At 39.3% G+C, this 18,191-nt stretch overlaps 1 protein-coding gene across 1 annotated transcript in view; it reads left to right on the top strand.

Annotated features, from left to right (window-relative positions):
* Positions 1–15,693: 15,693 nt before the first annotated feature.
* Positions 15,694–18,191, top strand: part of Rpn1 (regulatory particle non-ATPase 1) — a 37,175-nt gene continuing 34,677 nt past the window's right edge. Inside the window, 2 exon segments of the mRNA XM_070088490.1 lie at positions 15,694–15,925; positions 17,614–17,799. Coding sequence (XP_069944591.1) covers positions 15,842–15,925; positions 17,614–17,799 — 270 coding nt within the window. The 5' untranslated portion in view covers positions 15,694–15,841.

The raw sequence follows: 18,191 nt of genomic DNA, 5'->3' as shown, positions 1-18,191 counted from the left end.
ATGTTGAGTAAATTCTACAAACTGACTTCAGACAACACTGCTGAGTTGTGAAATAATGTTAGACACTTGATCTGTTTTTGAAACTAATTTGAATGTTAACCTGACCCTGGTGGTCTAGCGCTTAGTTTTGATTATAATAATAATTGAATGTTAACCTGTGATACTCAGTATTTTGCATGTTTTCTTATTATCTATTGCCCCTAGTGGGTTTAGCACTTCTTTTTTATTATAATAATTCTTATTATCTGTGTTTTAGAAGTTGAGTGGGATACTACTGAAGCTTTTTTTAATAACTTTAAGCTGTAATGTGATTAGGTGAAATTTATTCAAATAGCTTAGCTTAACTTGTCACCTACCAGTGAAATTACAGGACTTGATGATAATTTCAATCTTGTCATGCATGGGACATTTCTATGATTTATTTCCCATTGCATACCAGTCATAAATTTTACAAGTTTTATTCTAAGACTTTAATATTCAGTATATACGTACTTATAAAATTTTATTCTGCAACATAGTACATTAAATGCTTTTTCCTACTTTTATTATAGGTATATTGAAGATAAAATACATAAGGCAAAATTATAAAAAAAGATCCAAGTTATTATGTAAGTAACATCATTTATGTTAGTCTCCCATAGTTTTGTGTGGGTAAATCTCGTATAATGCAAGACCCTTATGGGTTTAGCACTTAGTTGTGACTATAATAATAATCATACAATACAAATTAGTACTTCAACTTGGGAGTATTCAAGTCTATGCATTTTAACATTTTACAGGTTTTATTTGCATCAGTTCACAACTAATCCACAATTTGAGATGAAACGTTTTTTTTTTAACCTTCCACCATTGTCATGTCATTGACGTCTTCATGATATTTCAGGGTGGACAGAAACATCATCTCCATCTACTGTTTTAGTTGTGAATTATTCTGTTCTTCGGTTTGGAAATTAATGAAAATTGCCTTATCTTTATGTGTAAGGTTCTTTACTGGGTATGTCTGTGTTCGGGTTAATAATGTGCTCTCCCCGGACTTTATCCAAGCTGAAGGTGTCCCCCAGGGATGTGTTCTGAGCACAACACTTTTTCTCCTTGCTATTAATGATTTGGCCTCTAGTCTTCCATCAAATATTTGGTCATCACTCTATGTTGATGACTTCGCTATTGCCTGTGCAGGCGCTGACTGTCACCTCATTACAGTTTCTCTCCAACATGCAGTCGACCGTGTTTCCAATTGGGCCACCACACGTGGGTTTAAATTTTCCAGCACTAAAACCCACCAAATTACTTTGTACCTCTATGGCTCCCGTATCCCTGAACGTGATACAGTCGAGTTTCTGGGCCTCCTCTTTGATCGTAGGTTATCCTGGAAACCTCACATTACCTCTCTGAAGGCAACTTGTCACAGCCGGCTGAACCTTCTTAAAACCCTTGCTCATCTTTCATGGGGAGCTGATCGTCGAACCCTCCTCCGCCTACATTCCACCCTTATTTTATCGAAACTTGATTATGGTGACCAGATCTATTCAGCGGCATCTCCTGCTACTCTCTCTAGCCTTAACCCCATTCATCACCAAGGATTACGTTTATGCCTTGGTGCTTTTCGCTCTTCCCCTGTCGAGAGCCTCTATACAGAAGCGAACGTTCCATCCTTATCCGATCGCCGTGATGCCCATTGCCTGCGCTACTATGTACGCTCTCATGATCTCCGCAATCCTTCCATTTATAGAATGGTCACTGATATTAGTAGACATTCTTTATTTGTTCGCCGCCCCTGTTTACTCCGTCCCTTCTCTCTTTGCCTTCATTCGCTTTTGTCTTCTCTTCAACTACCACCTTTCTATGTACATGTAGCATCTCACTTTTCCCTACCCCCCTGGGAAGTTCCAGCTGTTCGAGTCTGTTCTTTCTCTCTCCCTTGCTCGAAAGCCCAACTGTCTACGGTCGCTTCCCGCTCTCTTTTTCTTGACCACTTTCACTCTCATTCTCATGCCATTGTCGTGTACACAGATGGCTCTAAGTCTTCTGACGGCAAAGGATTCGCAGCAGTGTTTCCGGACAGCGTCGTACAAGGGCATTTACTATCTTCGGCTAGTATTTTTACTGCTGAATTGTATGCCATCCTTACAGCACTTATCCGTATTGCATCTATGCCTGTGTCATCATTTGTGGTAGTCTCAGACTCCCTTAGTGCTTTACAGGCTATACAAAAATTTGATACACCTCACCCCTTAGTCCTCCGTATCCAACTTTGGCTACGCCGCATCTTTACCAAGCATAAAGATATTGTTTTTTGTTGGGTCCCTGGTCATGTTGACGTACAGGGCAATGAACAGGCAGACACTGCTGCGTGGTCAGCAGTACATGACCTACCAGTTTCTTATAGAGCTATTCCATTTACGGACTATTTTGCTGCAATATCTTCCCACCTTCACACCCGTTGGCAACAACGTTGGTCTACTATGCTCGGCAACAAACTTCAATCTATTAAACCGAGTATAGGTTACTGGCCGTCTTCTTATTACCAGTGTCGAGGTTGGGAGACTACTCTCTCCCGTCTTCGCTTTGGCCATACTCGTCTTACTCATGGATATCTCATGGAGAGGCGTCCTGCTCCTCTCTGTGAGAACTGCCAAGCTCCATTATCAGTCAGCCACATTCTCTTGGACTGCCCACTTTATCAACGAGCACGCAGAATTTACCTCTGTCGTCGTCTTCGCTCCGCTCCTCTCTCTTTACCTTCCCTTCTCGCTGATGGACCCACCTTTCATCCGGACTCTCTTATTGACTTTTTGACAACGACTGACTTACTTCACAAATTCTGATACTTTCAGCCCTTTCTACTTGTATCTCTTGCTACCCTCTACCCCCGTACTATCCCCTGCCCCGCTGTTTTCTGTAACCTGCTGATCATCCCCCCTCCCTCCTGCCATCCAATTCCCTTGCTTCCTTCCCTACCCTGCAGCGCTGTATAGCCCTTGTGGCTTAGCGCTTCTTTTTGATTATAATAATAATAATACTTCAATCTCTTGCTACCCTCCACCCCCGTACTATCCCCTGCCCCGCTGTTTTCTGTAACCTGCTGATCATCCCTCCTCCCTTCTGCCATCCAATACCCTCGCTTCCTTCCCTACCCTGCAGCGCTGTATAGCCCTTGTGGCTTAGCGCTTCTTTTTGATTATAATAATAATAATAATTTACTGGGTATGGCATCCTCTGTGTAAAATACCTTGTTTTAACTAAGTTGAAATCACAGATGAAGTAATATTATGGGTTTTCGGTAGACATTAAATCTGTGTTTCATTTTTGAACTTGACAGAACAATATTTCCCATGCCTTGAAATACGTATCATGAAAATGTAATCATACACTAATGTGATACATTGAGCACTTAGGTAATAACATCTGGAACAGTCTACTCGCAGATAAAATGGAAATTTCTTATATACTCTTTGTGTAACATCACTTCATAATTTTTAAGGATTTTATAGTGAGTTTTTATAAAAAAGACATAATTTGTGGTTGAACCACTGAGTCTTTGTATTAGTTCTTATGCAAATTATGTACTGCTACAGTTATTACATGAATATGTAATGTTAATTGATCAGTAGAAAAACAAGTTAGTAATATGCTAAGTTTTAAGGAAATTATTTAAGTGCTTTTTGAAGGAATGTCATAATTTTATGTAATTTAGTTATGATGCTGAAACAGCAATAGTTGTGTACCGTTTAGAATAATGCATCATGAAACTGCCATTAGATGTTAAATATTACCACTGTTTATATCTGTTGTTAATAATAAGTGTGCAACAACATTGACAGTCTAAAGTAATCAGATTAAAAGTTTTGTATAATAAATTTGAGATGCAGTAAATGATCTGGCATCAAACAGTAGATTAGCTTTCACAGAGAATCACAGTAGTATTGCTTATGTAATGACTCTTGCTCAAGTAATGTGAGACTTTTCCAGCATAAATATCCGTTTTTTTTTTTTTTTTTTTTTTTTTTTCCCCTCCTCAATTGGCATTGCTTGCCTGTCTTACTCTTAATTCTTTCAATTATAACTCTACCATTTTTGCTTGTGTAATGCTGCTTTCCTTAGTGATGAAACTGCCATGTTAAATATACCACAGTTAATTTTGTGATTTGATTAAAAGTAGTAGTAAATATCTGAATAAATATCACTCACAAACTTTTACATAAATTGCCCATATGCTTTTTTGATCTCATTTTACAGTTTGCCAAAAAAGACAGTTTGCCAAAAGGTTTTTAAGTGGACATAAAAGAATCAGGTACTGTATATGTAACTAGGTGTATTGTTAATTAGTACCTGTTTTATGATTTATGTAAAATTCCTTGGGAAATTGGTTTTGATGGAGTGTGCAAGTCAATAAATTGTGAAAGATTTTTCAACATACAATCTTATGGTTTGTTAGAATCACTTGCCATCTTTGCTCTTAGAACTTTTTTTAAATGTTTAATCATTGTGGACTGTTTAACTGATATGGTTTATGGAAAGAAGCTATTTTTGTAATGAATATTCTCAATGTCTTGAAATATATAGACATGATGCTTATGACTTGTGATAGGTTTCTCTAGTAGGTGTGCTTGCTTAAAGTGGTAGTATTTGTATACAATTAAGGAACACCATTGTGTCATATTTGTTATACATTAATTAATGATGGGTTGATCTTTGAGATGGTAACTTTACTGGAGGTTTTACTGTGATTATTGTTTATGACAAGCAATGGTGTTCTGCTTCTGCTTGGACTGACCTCTAGCTGCCGTGGCCAGTAGAGTTTCCTTGTGTTGCTCTACAAGCAACTATCAGCATGAGTGTCACCTACAATGTGTCTCCAAGAGGCCAGGACGTTTAGAGCTCTGATCGTTTGTTGGTTCAGTCTTCCAGTATATTGAGTGGACAGAGTTTGAGGGTTTTGTGCCACTTGCATCACAGTGAAACATTTATCTAGCTCACAGGGTAACATTTTTAACCAAAAAAAAAAAAAAAAAGTTCTTGTGGAAGTAATTAAGCTGTTCACAAAATGGGCTTATTTTAAAACTATGCTTAATACTTTTTGGAACTTTCAAATGACTGGACAATAGAATGTTTTTAAAGACAAATAAGAAGTGATTTTATGACTAACAATTGAGTTAATATTAAGGAAAATACAGTTAATTGAAATTACCATAAAAAATGGTGATGATGGTACTGGACTCTCAAACATATTTTGTGATTTAAGGGTTGCCCTTTATAAAAGTTATTGATCAGATTTTAATTACTGTGCCATAAAATGTTGAAAGAAAAATTTTGCTTTCAGGATTTTATAATACTGTATATTATTTTTTGTGTGTGTCTTACTATTTTGTCAAAGGTCTTTGTTCAAATTTTATTTGACTTTTATTTAGAAAATGTTGGGTATGATACACTGAATGTTTTTTATATATAATTAAAGTGACTGATTCAAAGGAAATGCTGTAATTAAAAGTTTTAAACTCGTATGGATGGCTGTATATTTACAATGGTGCTAGAAATACCTTTGTCGGGTTAATAGGAATACAGAAATAGTAAAACATTAAATCACTGTTCTTTATAAAAACCTAATTTAATTATAATTTTTGCATGTGTCTGTTGCAGTGTTAAGTAACTTGGCTGAAGGAATCACAGAAAAGATCATTTTTGTTTCCATTTAATGTTTCATGCCATGTTATCGCCATGCACTATCCTTTTTGTCAAAACATATCCAATGTTGGCTAATTAAGTCTATAACAGCATGATGGAGGGAGCTGGGACATCAGTGTTGCATTACCAAGTTAGATTTTGTAAGGAACAATGAATTAAACTTGCATTTGCATGTTATGATACATTACTTTTGTTTTATAGGTAAACTGTCATTGTAATTTATTTTTGACAAACAAAATATGCAGCTTTCCATATAGAAAACTGGTGAATGAGTGAAACAACTGTGGTGCTACTGTGTTCAACTGTGGTGTGAGAGGATAACAAGGCAACCCAAGGTGCTGGACAACGTCTGTCAGCAACATCTCTTGGATGGAAAGGCTTTAAATAGTATATTTGAGTATAAAACTGATATCTTACACTAAAAAGTTGAGTTTCTCTCCTATGAATAATATGAGAATTTGTATAATTATTTGCTTGAATATTTTTTTTAATTTTTGTTAAACCTTTTCCCCAAGCTTGATGTAGATGTGTGAGGACATTCCAAACATCGCTACCTGAAGAATGTTATGGTGCCAAGGCACCCTAAGCAAGTGCTAGATTGATATTCGAGTGTTAAGGTGTGTGGCACCCTATGATTGTTTATATGCTAGCAAGAAATTTAGTATGTATGTTTATGCAGAAATTTTTCACACAAATGTATTGCAAGTAGATACAAGTGTTCACACTGTTTTGGCTTTCCTTTTCAAAATATTAAATGTTACTGACCTTACCAGTTTAATGTGAATTATGATTTTGTGATTATATATTATAAATGCCTTTGTGGATATAATACTGTATAAATACTCATAGGGTGTGTGGAGTCGCTAGTCTATAGGGTGAATGGGATGTTCTAAACATGCCCAGCCACCATGCCCAAATTTTTAAAGGAGCACTTTTAAGAACCTGGAAAATACTACTGTACATGACTAAATGTGATTTTTAAGTAATTAAAGCATTCGGCTTATTCTTAGTGAAATTTGAGAATTTGGGCAGCTGTCTCAGGTGACGCATGGGACACTAAACAGTTGTACTGTAGTTGTAATGCTAAATAAAGTACTCAGTGTGAAGTTTGTTTTATATTGTACCTGAACATAATTTTGGTATATAATTTTTTTTTAACGCACCGGCCATCTTCCACCGAAGTGGAAAAGAAATACTTTCACAATCACTGATACTACAGCTCAGATGCCTCTAAACTGCTACATCTCCACCCCTCCTTCAGAGTGAATGCACTGTACTTCTCATCTCCAGATCTCTAAGTCTGGCAAACTGGTTTCCCTGAATCCCTTCACAAATGTTACCTTCCTCAAACTCCTGGAGTATACCTGGAGACAGTTTTGGGGGTTAATGCCCTCATGGCCCAGTCTCTGACCAGGCTTCATGGTGATGGCCTGCTCAACCAGGCTGTTACTGTTGGCTGCATGCAACCCAACGTATGAACCACAGCCCAGCTGGTCAGGTACTGACTTTAGGTGCCTGTCCAGCTCCTCCTTGAAGACTGTCAGGGGTCTATTGATAATTCCTCTTGTGTATGCTGGGAGGCAGTTGAACAGTCTTTGGCCCCTGACACTTAATGTGTTGTCTCTTTATCATGCTAGTGATGCCCCTGCTTTCATTGGGGGGGATGTTGCATTGTCTGCCTAGCCTTTTGCTTTCATAGGGAGCTAATTCCTCTAGGATTTTCCAAGTGTGTATAACCATGTATCTCTTCTAGGGAGCAGAGGTTGAGAAGCTTCAAGCATTCCCAGTAATTGAGATGTTTTATTGCAGTTATGTTTGCCATGAAGGTTCTCTGTACATTTTCTAGTTCAGCAATTTCACCTGCCTTGAAAGGTGCTATTTGTGTGCAGCAATATTCCAGCCTAGATAGAACAAGTGACCTGAAGAGTGTCATCATGGGTTTGGGATCCCTAGTTTTGAAGGTTCTCATTATCCATCCTGTCATTTTTCTAGCAGATGCGATTGATACAACGTTGTGGTCTTTGAAAGTGAGATCCTCTGACATCACTCCCAGGTCTTTTACACTAGTTTTTCACTCTATTGTGTGGTTGGAATTTGTTTTATACTTATAACCTCATAAGCTTCTCTCTTCTATGTGCGGGTTATTTGTGTAACGTTTTCCATATCTGAGTAATTGAAATTTCTCATCATTGAACTTCATATTGTATTCTGCGGCCCATTTGAAGATTTGGTTGATGTCTGCTTGGAGTCTTACGGTGTCTTCGATGAATTACACTATCATGGCAGTTCGGGTGTCAACTACAAAGGACGACACGGTGCTGTGGCTTGCATCCCTGTCTATGTCAGATATGAGGAAGAGGAACAGGATGGGAGGTAGTGCTGTGCCTTGTGGAACACAGCTTTTCACAGTACCTGCCTCAGACTTTACTCTGTTTACTACTACTCTTTGTGTTCTGTTTGTTAAGAAATTATAGATCCATCTACCAACCTTTCCTGTTATTCTTTTATCACACATTTTGTGCACTATTACACCATGGTCACACTTGTCAAAGGATTTTTTCACTCTGTGTATACTACATTTGCATTTTGTTTGTCTTCTAAAACATCCAGGACCTTGTCATAGTGGTCCAGTAGTTGGGACAGGCAGGAACGATTGCTCTAAACCCGTGTTCCCCTCACGGAAGGTTCTTTGATGTTGGTGAGGGGCTCTTGATTTAGGGAATTGAATCTGCTCCAGTTCCCCAAATTAAGCCTGAATGCCTTCCACATCCCCCCCAGGTGCTGTATAATCCTACGGGTTTAGCGCTTCCCCCTTGATTATAATCAACTAAACCCGTGTTGCCCTTGGCTGTGTAATTGATGGGTATCTAGATGAGTGGCGATCTTGCCACTTAAAGATTTTCAAAGATTTTTATGATATGGGATGTTAGCACTATTGGCCTGTAGTTCTTTGCTATTGCTTTACTGCCCCCTTTGTGGAGTGGGGCTATGTCTTGTTTTAAGCAGCTGTCGGATGACCCCTGTGTCCATGCTCCCTCTTCATAGGATGTTAAAAGCACATGATAGGGGTTTCTTGCAGTTCCTGATGAACACGGAGTTCCACGAGTCTGGGCCTGAAGCAGAGTGCACGGACATGTCATTTATCACTTTTTCGAAGTCATTTGGCGTCAGGATAATATCAGACAACTTTGAGTCTTGCTCATAAAAAATTCATTTAGGTCTTTGACTTTGTCTGTTTAGCGGCTCTCTATAAACCGAGTCATACTGGGACTCAAGTAGCTCACTCGTTTCCTTGCTGTCATCTGTGTAGGACCCATCTCATCTCAGTAGGAGCCTAATACTGGATGTTGTTCTCCAACATCATGTCAGTCTTAAAAGCCATCTGCCTCCACTCCTGTCTTAACACACTTGCACACACTTGTTGGATGTCCAAGACAATCCCTCCCTCCAACCTTTCCTACCCTGCCTTCCCTCCACTACATATTTATATACCCTTCAAGTCATCCTATTTAGCTCCATTCTCCCTAAATGTCCAAACCACCTTAACAACTCCTCCTTAGCCCTTTACATAATACTTTTAGTAATCCCGCACCTCTTAGTCCCCAAGCTATAGATTCTCTGCATAATATTCATTCCACATATTGCCCTCAAACACAGGTACAGGAAGGCCCCTCTTATACAGTAGGTTAAGTTCTGGGCTACTGTAAAGAAAATTTCCTGTAAAGTGAATCATAGCCTTTTTTAACTTTCAAATGCAAATGAAAGCCTGATACTGTAACATGTATACCCTCATACATTGGGTGAGCTATATAACTAGGCCTAAAAATGCATATTCAGTACACACCAGCATCAAGGAACCTCCCTCGAGGGAGGTTACTTGATGTTGGAAAGGGGCTCTTGATCTTGAGAATTGGAACTGTGCTCCAGTTCCTTAAATTAAGCCTGAATGCCTTCCATCCCCCCCACAGGTGCTGTATAATCCTACGGGTTTAACGCTTTCCCATGATTGTAATAATAATAATAATCATAATTACTTACCTTAAAATATTTTTGTACTTGCCTTATAGCGAGTGGTGAATATATTTATTGTAGACAGCCTGAATAAATTAAGAATGGGTCTAATTTAAAACCACTGTATTAGCGAAGTGCTGTGAAGAGTGGGCCCTCCGGTACATAATAGTTTTCAATTGCATTCGACCCTTCGAGGGAAGTTCCTCGATGCTGGTAAGATAAGATAAGATAAGATTTCGTTCGGATTTTTAACCCCGGAGGGTTAGCCACCCAGGATAACCCAAGAAAGTCAGTGCGTCATCGAGGACTGTCTAACTTATTTCCATTGGGGTCCTTAATCTTGTCCCCCAGGATGCGACCCACACCAGTCGACTAACACCCAGGTACCTATTTGCTGCTAGGTGAACAGGACAACAGGTGTAAGGAAACGTGTCGAAATGTTTCCACCCGCCGGGAATCGAACCCGGGCCCTCCGTGTGTGAAGCGGGAGCTTTAGCCACCAGGCCACCGGGCTTTGATCCAAAGAATTGAACCTGACCTCCCTTTCATTGGATTAAACCTGACTGCCTCCATTTTCTCAAAGTGTTGTACAATTCCTACAGGTTTGGCGCATACTTCTTAAGTGTTTTATAAAAATAATTGCATTCCAAGGCCTTAAAATTTCTGAATGTTGAGCCTACTCTTGAAACTGTGGCCCTTCATTGGGGAACGTGCATGTTTCATAGGTGGATAATAAAATAATCATTATTTCTTCAAGTGCATGTGCAATATATACAGGCCTAGTTGGCATCAATAACATACTACTATATAGAAAGCCGTTGTTGTGCAGAGCATTTCGGGAAAATTAGGTCAGTTTTGTCCCCAAGATGTGACCCGCAGCAGTTGACTAACACCCAGGTACCTGTTTTACTTATAGGTGAACAGGGACAGCAGATGTCCTATCATATATTTATCATATATTTATTTATTTATTTATTTATTTATTTATTTATTTATTTATTTATTTCCAATTTGAGCACACATACAGAGGTACAAAAAAATACAGATAAGAGCAGTATGCCAAAGCCACTTATACTATGCATAGCATTACGGGCTGGCTTAAAATTAACTTAAGATTAACTAAGCAATGATGAAATCAGTCCTAAGTAAACATGTCCTGATGTTTTCAAACCATACCACGAGTGGGCATAGAACCCGCGGTCAGAGAGTCTCAAAACTCCAGACCGTCACGTTAGCCACTTGGCCAGCTAGCTTCAATAAGATTCATCCAACTAGTTATATTTCTACACCATAGGAAGGTTAGCATAGGAACCACTGTGACCACAAATGTAAGTTTTTCCAGCTAGCGTGGCCGCGACGGTCTGGAGTTTTGAGACTGATGGCGGGTTCTATCCCCGCCCGTGGTATGGTTTGTTTGCAATCGTGATATTACGATTTCGTGAGTCGGATGTTTTAACCCGTACTGGGGATCAAACTACGGACTTCAATGTGTAAGCTGAGTGCGCTAGCAATCAAGGCTTAGTGTTGACCTGTCTACATCAGTCCATGGGTAGATTGCATGATCACTGTCCAAACTTAGTTCCTGGTCATATCTTGTCGTCTGCAGGCTTCCATGAATAAACTTGGCCTATCAGCCCCTTCAAGAGGGCTTTCTCAGTGATGGTGTCGTTGATCTAAGGAATCAGCTATGATACCTTTTCTTTGATTAAACCTGAATAACCATTTTGTAAAGTGGCTTCCTTGAAAAGAAAAAAAAGAGTACCATTGAGCTCTATCACAGTGTTCAATTTGGATTTCTGGAAATGAATCAGAATGTGGTGACTACCAGGCTCTTGAGCACAGTCCAAGTATATACCCTTTCCCACGTGTTCCTCACCTTTGACCTTGACTCCATCATCTAGCAATGTATTGAGAAGCTTTTAATTGTTCTTAGGACAAGAAATAAAAATGTTTTATAAAAACAATCAAACAACAGCTCCTTTGGGGTTTCTTCACCTATCTGCATAAATAATCCATTACGATTGTGACCAGATATAAACATATAAATAGTACATTACCACTATAACCTGTTCAGCTATCAAAATTTTATGGTCCAGTCCCTGGACCCATTATGTACCTCTAATTTTTTGACCACTGCCCACAGGATGGGTATGGGGTGCATATTAAAGATATTAAACTAACTATTTGCTATCATGCTAATAAATCCACCAGATGAACTAGTAAGTGCAACAACTGTGGTGTCATTGTGTTCAGATGTGGTGTGAGAGGATAAGGCAACCCAAGGTGTTATATAAATGATTTAGATAACTGGCAAGTAGACGAATGAGATACCTGTGCAACATGATTTAGGTATATTTATTGTTGTAACGTTTCCACAATACAAATACCCAAAATGTTGCACGAGTGTCTCATTCATCAACTTGTCATTTCCTAAACCATTTAAATAATGCTTACCTAACTTATAGGCATGACCTACTTCCACTAGTGGATCTTTCCAGTGGTGACTCCACTTACCACTGCTTCCTTAAACACGATTGATGGACTGAACACATCGACTCCAGGCTGAGGGACTGATTACCTTAGACTTCTCATCTGCCACGATTCTTCTCTGCAATGAACTGAGGGAGCCACTGGCTGGCAAAACGTTTCCAACTTTCCACAGTAAAGATACCCGAATGTTGCACATGTGTCTCATTCAGCAACCTAAGGTGATGGACGTCTCTCAGCGACCTAAGGTGATGGACATCTCTCAGCAACCTAAGGTGATGGACGTCTCTCAGCGACCTAGAGTGATGGACGTCTCTCAGCAACCTAAGGTGATGGACGTCTCTCAGCAACATCTCTTGAACGGAAACACTTTGATAGGATATTTGAACATAAAATTGACAGTCTATATTAAAAAAAGTTCTTCTATGAATAATATGAATATTTACAATATCATTTACTTGTATTATTACTTAATGTCTTTGGACCCCTTTTGTGAATTATTATTATTTGAGCAAATTACTTGGAGGAGATTTACAGGGTATTACCTGAATCATTACAGGCAAGTAACATGGGTGAGATAAGTGGGACTTAGGTCACAGTAGGTCGCAGAACTGTAACTCCCCCAGTGCCCGCTTTTTCACCACTCCCAAAAAGCTAGACCTGACATTAAATTAATAATTACAATATTAAAACCAGCTTCTCTGGTAAATTAAAGTTTTGGATTGTATATGATTAGGCTTGCTGGGTACACAAAATAAATTCGTATTACCACTTACCATTTGTCACAGGATGACACTTAATGCTGATGGAACACACCCAAACAGGTAGAATTTACGATGGCCAACACAAAAACTACTATACATTATGGGTAAAACTTCACTTAGCTGAGGTGTGCTCCTGGGAGAATTGGTATCCTCTATTTTTCCGTCCTGGTTGCCAAATTGTAAGGGTTTTCCACACTATTTATCCCAATTCTTCAGCAGAACATATCAGCAATTTCTAAATTACGGACTGAGGCCAATACACGCCAAATGACCTTCGAGAACACCTGATTACATTGCACAATTCAGCCCAGTGTTCACACATTCAATTCATTATGGCGTCTAAAAATATTTCCACAACCCCACACAGGGACAAGATTCTTTATATCATTTTGAGTACCTATTTTATTAATGAAAATAAGATGCCAGATATACTAAGCAAATTTCCTAAATTTGCTTGTAACAGATAAGTGAACTATAGATATGTAGATATAAATCCATATGTATTCCTGTTAACCCTTTGGGGCCTAGTTCCTGGGCCTTTTGTGTATCCATATGCTCTTGCGCTACCGTCCACAGGATGGATAAGGTGTGTACTATAATAAACTAGCCACTTTGGTGGCAAAATCTAATTTAAATCTAAATCTTGAGTACCTTAAAGAGAAAAGATTCTTGATCCAAGGGATCAGGTATAAACAAATACAGTTACATAGATTATCAAATATAATAGCATATGTGTAGAAAACCCAGGATAACCCCCAAAAGTCAGACGGTGACTTATTTCCAATGGGACTCAGCGCTCTTCCATGCATGTAATATTACCCGTCAAGAGAAGTGCCTCTGTGCCACTGGAGGACTCTTGTTCCAAGGACTTGTCCTTGCCATTCTCATCTCTCAGGAGCTAGAAGACCCCTGTGCGTTTAGTGCTTTCCAACCTATTTAAAATAAAAATATAAAAATGCAAAAAATAATTCTGCCGTAGCAGAGGGGTTTACCTCGAGAGGGAATGTTGGTAAGGAGCTCTTGATCCAAGAAATTGGGGCTACCCTTCCCTTCCTTGGATCGAACATGATTAACTGCCATTCCCCCAATACTCAATAAATAACAATAGATATTTTCTAATAATTTAATAATTGTGTGTAAAACGACCACGAAGGGAGCTGAATGATAGTTTTAGGCCTTTCGTGTTGCAATCAGCACATCATCAACAGCTTGAAATGTTGCATTATTATTATAATCAAAACGAAGCGCTAAGCCACAAGGGCTATACAGTTGAAATGTTGCAGAAAAAAGGAGATTATTATTATTATAATCAAAAAGAAGCGCTAAGCCACAAGGGCTATACAGCGCTGCATGGCAGGAAGGTGGCCTGGTGGCTAAAGCTCCCGCTTCACACACGGAGGGCCCGGGTTCGATTCCCGGCGGGTGGAAACATTTCGACACGTTTCCTTACACCTGTTGTCCTGTTCACCTAGCAGCAAATAGGTACCTGGGTGTTAGTCGACTGGTGTGGGTTGCATCCTGGGGGACAAGATTAAGGACCCCAATGGAAATAAGTTAGACAGTCCTCGATGACACACTGACTTTCTTGGGTTATCCTGGGTGGCTAACCCTCCGGGGTTAAAAATCCGAACGAAATCTTATCTTATCTTATCAGGTGGCAAAAGGGAGGTGGATGAGTAATAGGTTACGGATAACAGCGGGGCAGTGAAAGGGTAAAGGGCAGCAAGAGACTGAGCTAGAAAGGGCTGAGGGGAGTGCATAAGGTATCATCAGAGTTTGTGGAGTAAATCAGTCGTTGTCAAGAAGTCAATGAGAGAGTCAGGATTAAAGGAGGGTCCATCAGTAAGAAGGGAAGGTGAAGAGAGAGTAGTAGAACGAAGACGGCGTTGGAGGTAAATTCTGCGTGCTCGTTGATAGAGAGGGCAGTCTAACAGAATGTGGCTAATCGATACTGGAACTTGACACTGCTCACAGAGAGGAACAGGGTGCCTCTCCATGAGATACCCGTGAGTAAGACGAGTGTGGCCAATGCGAAGACGGGAGAGAGTGGTCTCCCAACCTCGGCACTGATGACAAGAAGACGGCCAGTAACCTATGCTCGGTTTAATAGAATGAAGTTTGTTACCAAGCAGAGTTGACCAACGTTGTTGCCAACGGGCGTGAAGGTGGGCAGCTATTGCAGCAAAATAGTCCAGAAATGGAACACCTCTATAGGAAATTGGTAGGTCATGTACTACTGACCGCGCAGCAGTGTCTGCCTGTTCATTGCCCTGTACGTCGACATAAAAGGGAGAGGTCCAAGCAGATATGATCACAGTGAACGCCTTTGCTGCCCTGTGATGGTATTTGCTTCGACCTCTTCCATTTTTGCAACACTACAAGCTCCTGATTATGTGTTTATTGCAACAGGAAAGGCCTAGAGCTATCATTCAACTTGGAATGGTTATTTTGCATCTTGTATCGCCTGTTCGCGATATTTGCATAATTTATCTTATGATTTCAGTCACCCATACCATCGACTTCATAATATTGCAAAGACATTATGCTTTCATAGTGCAAAACAACTACTAATTTTATAAAGGTAAATTATTATAAATCTGATTTTTATGATGTTAAAGTGTAAAAAGATTATAATTAGGAATAATGGAGTTGCAGTGAGAGTGTAAGTCGAGGTTGTGTGAGGCAGTGAGAGTCAACAGTGAGGCTCCTGGACCACTGTTGTTGCTGGACCACTGGTGTTGCTGGACCACTGGTGTTGCTGGACCACTGGTGTTGCTGGACCACTGTTGTTGCTGGACCACTGGTGTTGCTGGACCACTGGTGTTGCTGGACCACTGGTGTTGCTGGACCACTGGTGTTGCTGGACCACTGGTGTTGCTGCTGTTATAACTCTCAGTATGACCAAGGAATCTACCAAGACGGAAAAGAAGGAGGCGAAAAAGGATGAAGACAAGAAAGATGGTGATATTAAAGAGGAACTTGTGAGTATTACGTCTATAGAAGTTAAATATCAGGTGTTCCTCTCCACAAGTAACTCAGGCCAGACTTAGTGATGGTTAACATAATAATAATGAAATAGAGGCTGGTAGACAGCAACCGCCCAGGGAGGTACTACCGTCCTGCCAGTTGAATGTAAAACGAAAACCTGTAATTATTTTACATGATGGTAGGATTACTGGTCCTTTTTTTTGTCCCATAAACATGCAGGTTTTCAGGTACGTCTTGCTACTTACATTTAGGTCACACTACATATACATGTACAAGCATATATATACACATCCCTCTGGGTTTTCTTCTATTTTCTTACTAGTTCTTGTTCTTGTTTATTTCCTCTTATCTCCATTGGGAAGTGGAACAGAATTCTTCCTCCGTAAGTCTTGCATGTCATAAGAGGCGACTACAGTGCCTGGAGCAAGAGACTAGTAACACCTCCTCCTGTATACATTACCTAAGTTGAAAAGAGAAACTTTCGTTTTTCTTTTTGGGCCACCTGGCCGGTTTATTGAAAGAAGAAGAATATCTTTATTTACTACAATACATGTTCAAGTTATACTGTCCTATCTGACATCAATGACATACTACTACATAGAAAACCACTTGTTATGCAGACCACTTCAGGCAAATTAGGTCCCAGGATGTGACCCAAACCAGTCGACTAACGCCCAGGAACCCAATATTACTGATGGGTGTACAGGGACAACTGGTGTAAGGAAACACGCCCAATATTTCTACCCTCGCCGGGAATCAAACTCGGACCCTCACCGTGTGAAGTGAGAGCTTTTGCCACCAGGCCATGGGCCACCAAAGTAATTGATGTCATACACAAAACATACTGTAGTGAACATAAGTAAAACAGTTTAAAGGAGTGTGGGGGATGATAATTAGTTATATGACATTTCGAGATAGTTTTGAAATTATCCAATACACATCCAGCTAGTCACAAATGCACTGACATACAATTATTACAATTATGCATAACAGTAAGTCTTCTGTTTTTTGTGTGAATAAAAATTCAAAATGAAAAAAATGTCATATAATAGAGGCCTGGGAATGCAACAATGAACTGAGGAAATATTATTTTAGTGCCAGGAATGCCTGCATTATTTATTCTGGATTGTTTTGAAATTTGTGTGGAATTGGCCCAATTACCAATTTCTTATCACTTTATTGGGTATTGAAATAGTTGATTGGGCAATTTCTTATTCTTGATTGATAAAATTGAAGACATACTAGCAAAATAGCTAAGAATTTGGTCTACTGGAACAGTGTAACTGGCCTAAAATAGGACTCTAAAGTGGTCAAAATTGCCCATGATTAAATATCTTTGACACGGCAAAATTTGAGTAAACGTAATTTCGTCAGTCTTCCATCAGATTTCGTACTTTTTGTTTTTTTACCCTCAGAAAAAGATGCTCTACCATTTCATAAGAAAAAATAAAAAATTTTCTTTAAAATTCTTGGACCCTGTGGACACTCAAGATTGAAGGTCTGGACCCTCAAAGGGTTAATGCCAATGGTTTGTAACACTTAATTTTAGTTTCATGTCTCTCTTTTTCAGTGGTATTCTTTCACAGAAAAGGCCTATCCTCATTAATGGCAGTGGTTGTAAAACTAAATATTTTTTCATGTTCTTCCTCATTTTAATGGTATGCCTATTTTGCCTTTGTAGTCAGAGGAGGATAAGCAGTTACAAGAGGAGTTGAATATGTTGGTGGAGAGGTTGCAGGAGCCAAATGCTGACTTGTACAAGCCAGCTCTGGAACAAATTCGCTCTCTCATTCGTTCGTCTACTACCTCTATGACAAGTGTGCCCAAACCACTCAAATTCATGAGATTGCACTACCAGGCTATGAAGGTACAGTAATTATTTTGACTGGTATATTATTACTATGCATCCTGTGCAGTCTTTTATAGACGTGTTTAAGTATTATGGTATTGAAATTTCTGCTTGCCCACAAACAATGGAACTTTGATTACTCGAAGAATTTGATACTCCAAGAGTATCAAATTCACTAATAGTACACTAATAGTAAAGAACTAATGAACTAATGTATTAACTAACAAATATCATTTCTTGTAAAGTGATTTCATTATTCTTGGGTAAAGGACTTGCTCTGCATTGGCTTTTACTGTATGTGTATCTGGACACCTTAATACTCAAAATTGGATGTTAGTAAGTCCATGTAAGAATGAGAGTTATGATGAATATGCACTTAGGTTGCAATGGAGTACTGTGAATGGTGCTAT

This window comes from Cherax quadricarinatus, chromosome 24 (genome assembly GCF_038502225.1).
Source record: "Cherax quadricarinatus isolate ZL_2023a chromosome 24, ASM3850222v1, whole genome shotgun sequence".
NCBI classification, from domain to species: domain Eukaryota; kingdom Metazoa; phylum Arthropoda; class Malacostraca; order Decapoda; family Parastacidae; genus Cherax; species Cherax quadricarinatus.
The sequence above is the reverse complement of the archived record's forward strand: the minus strand, read 5'-3'. Positions and strand labels throughout refer to the sequence as shown.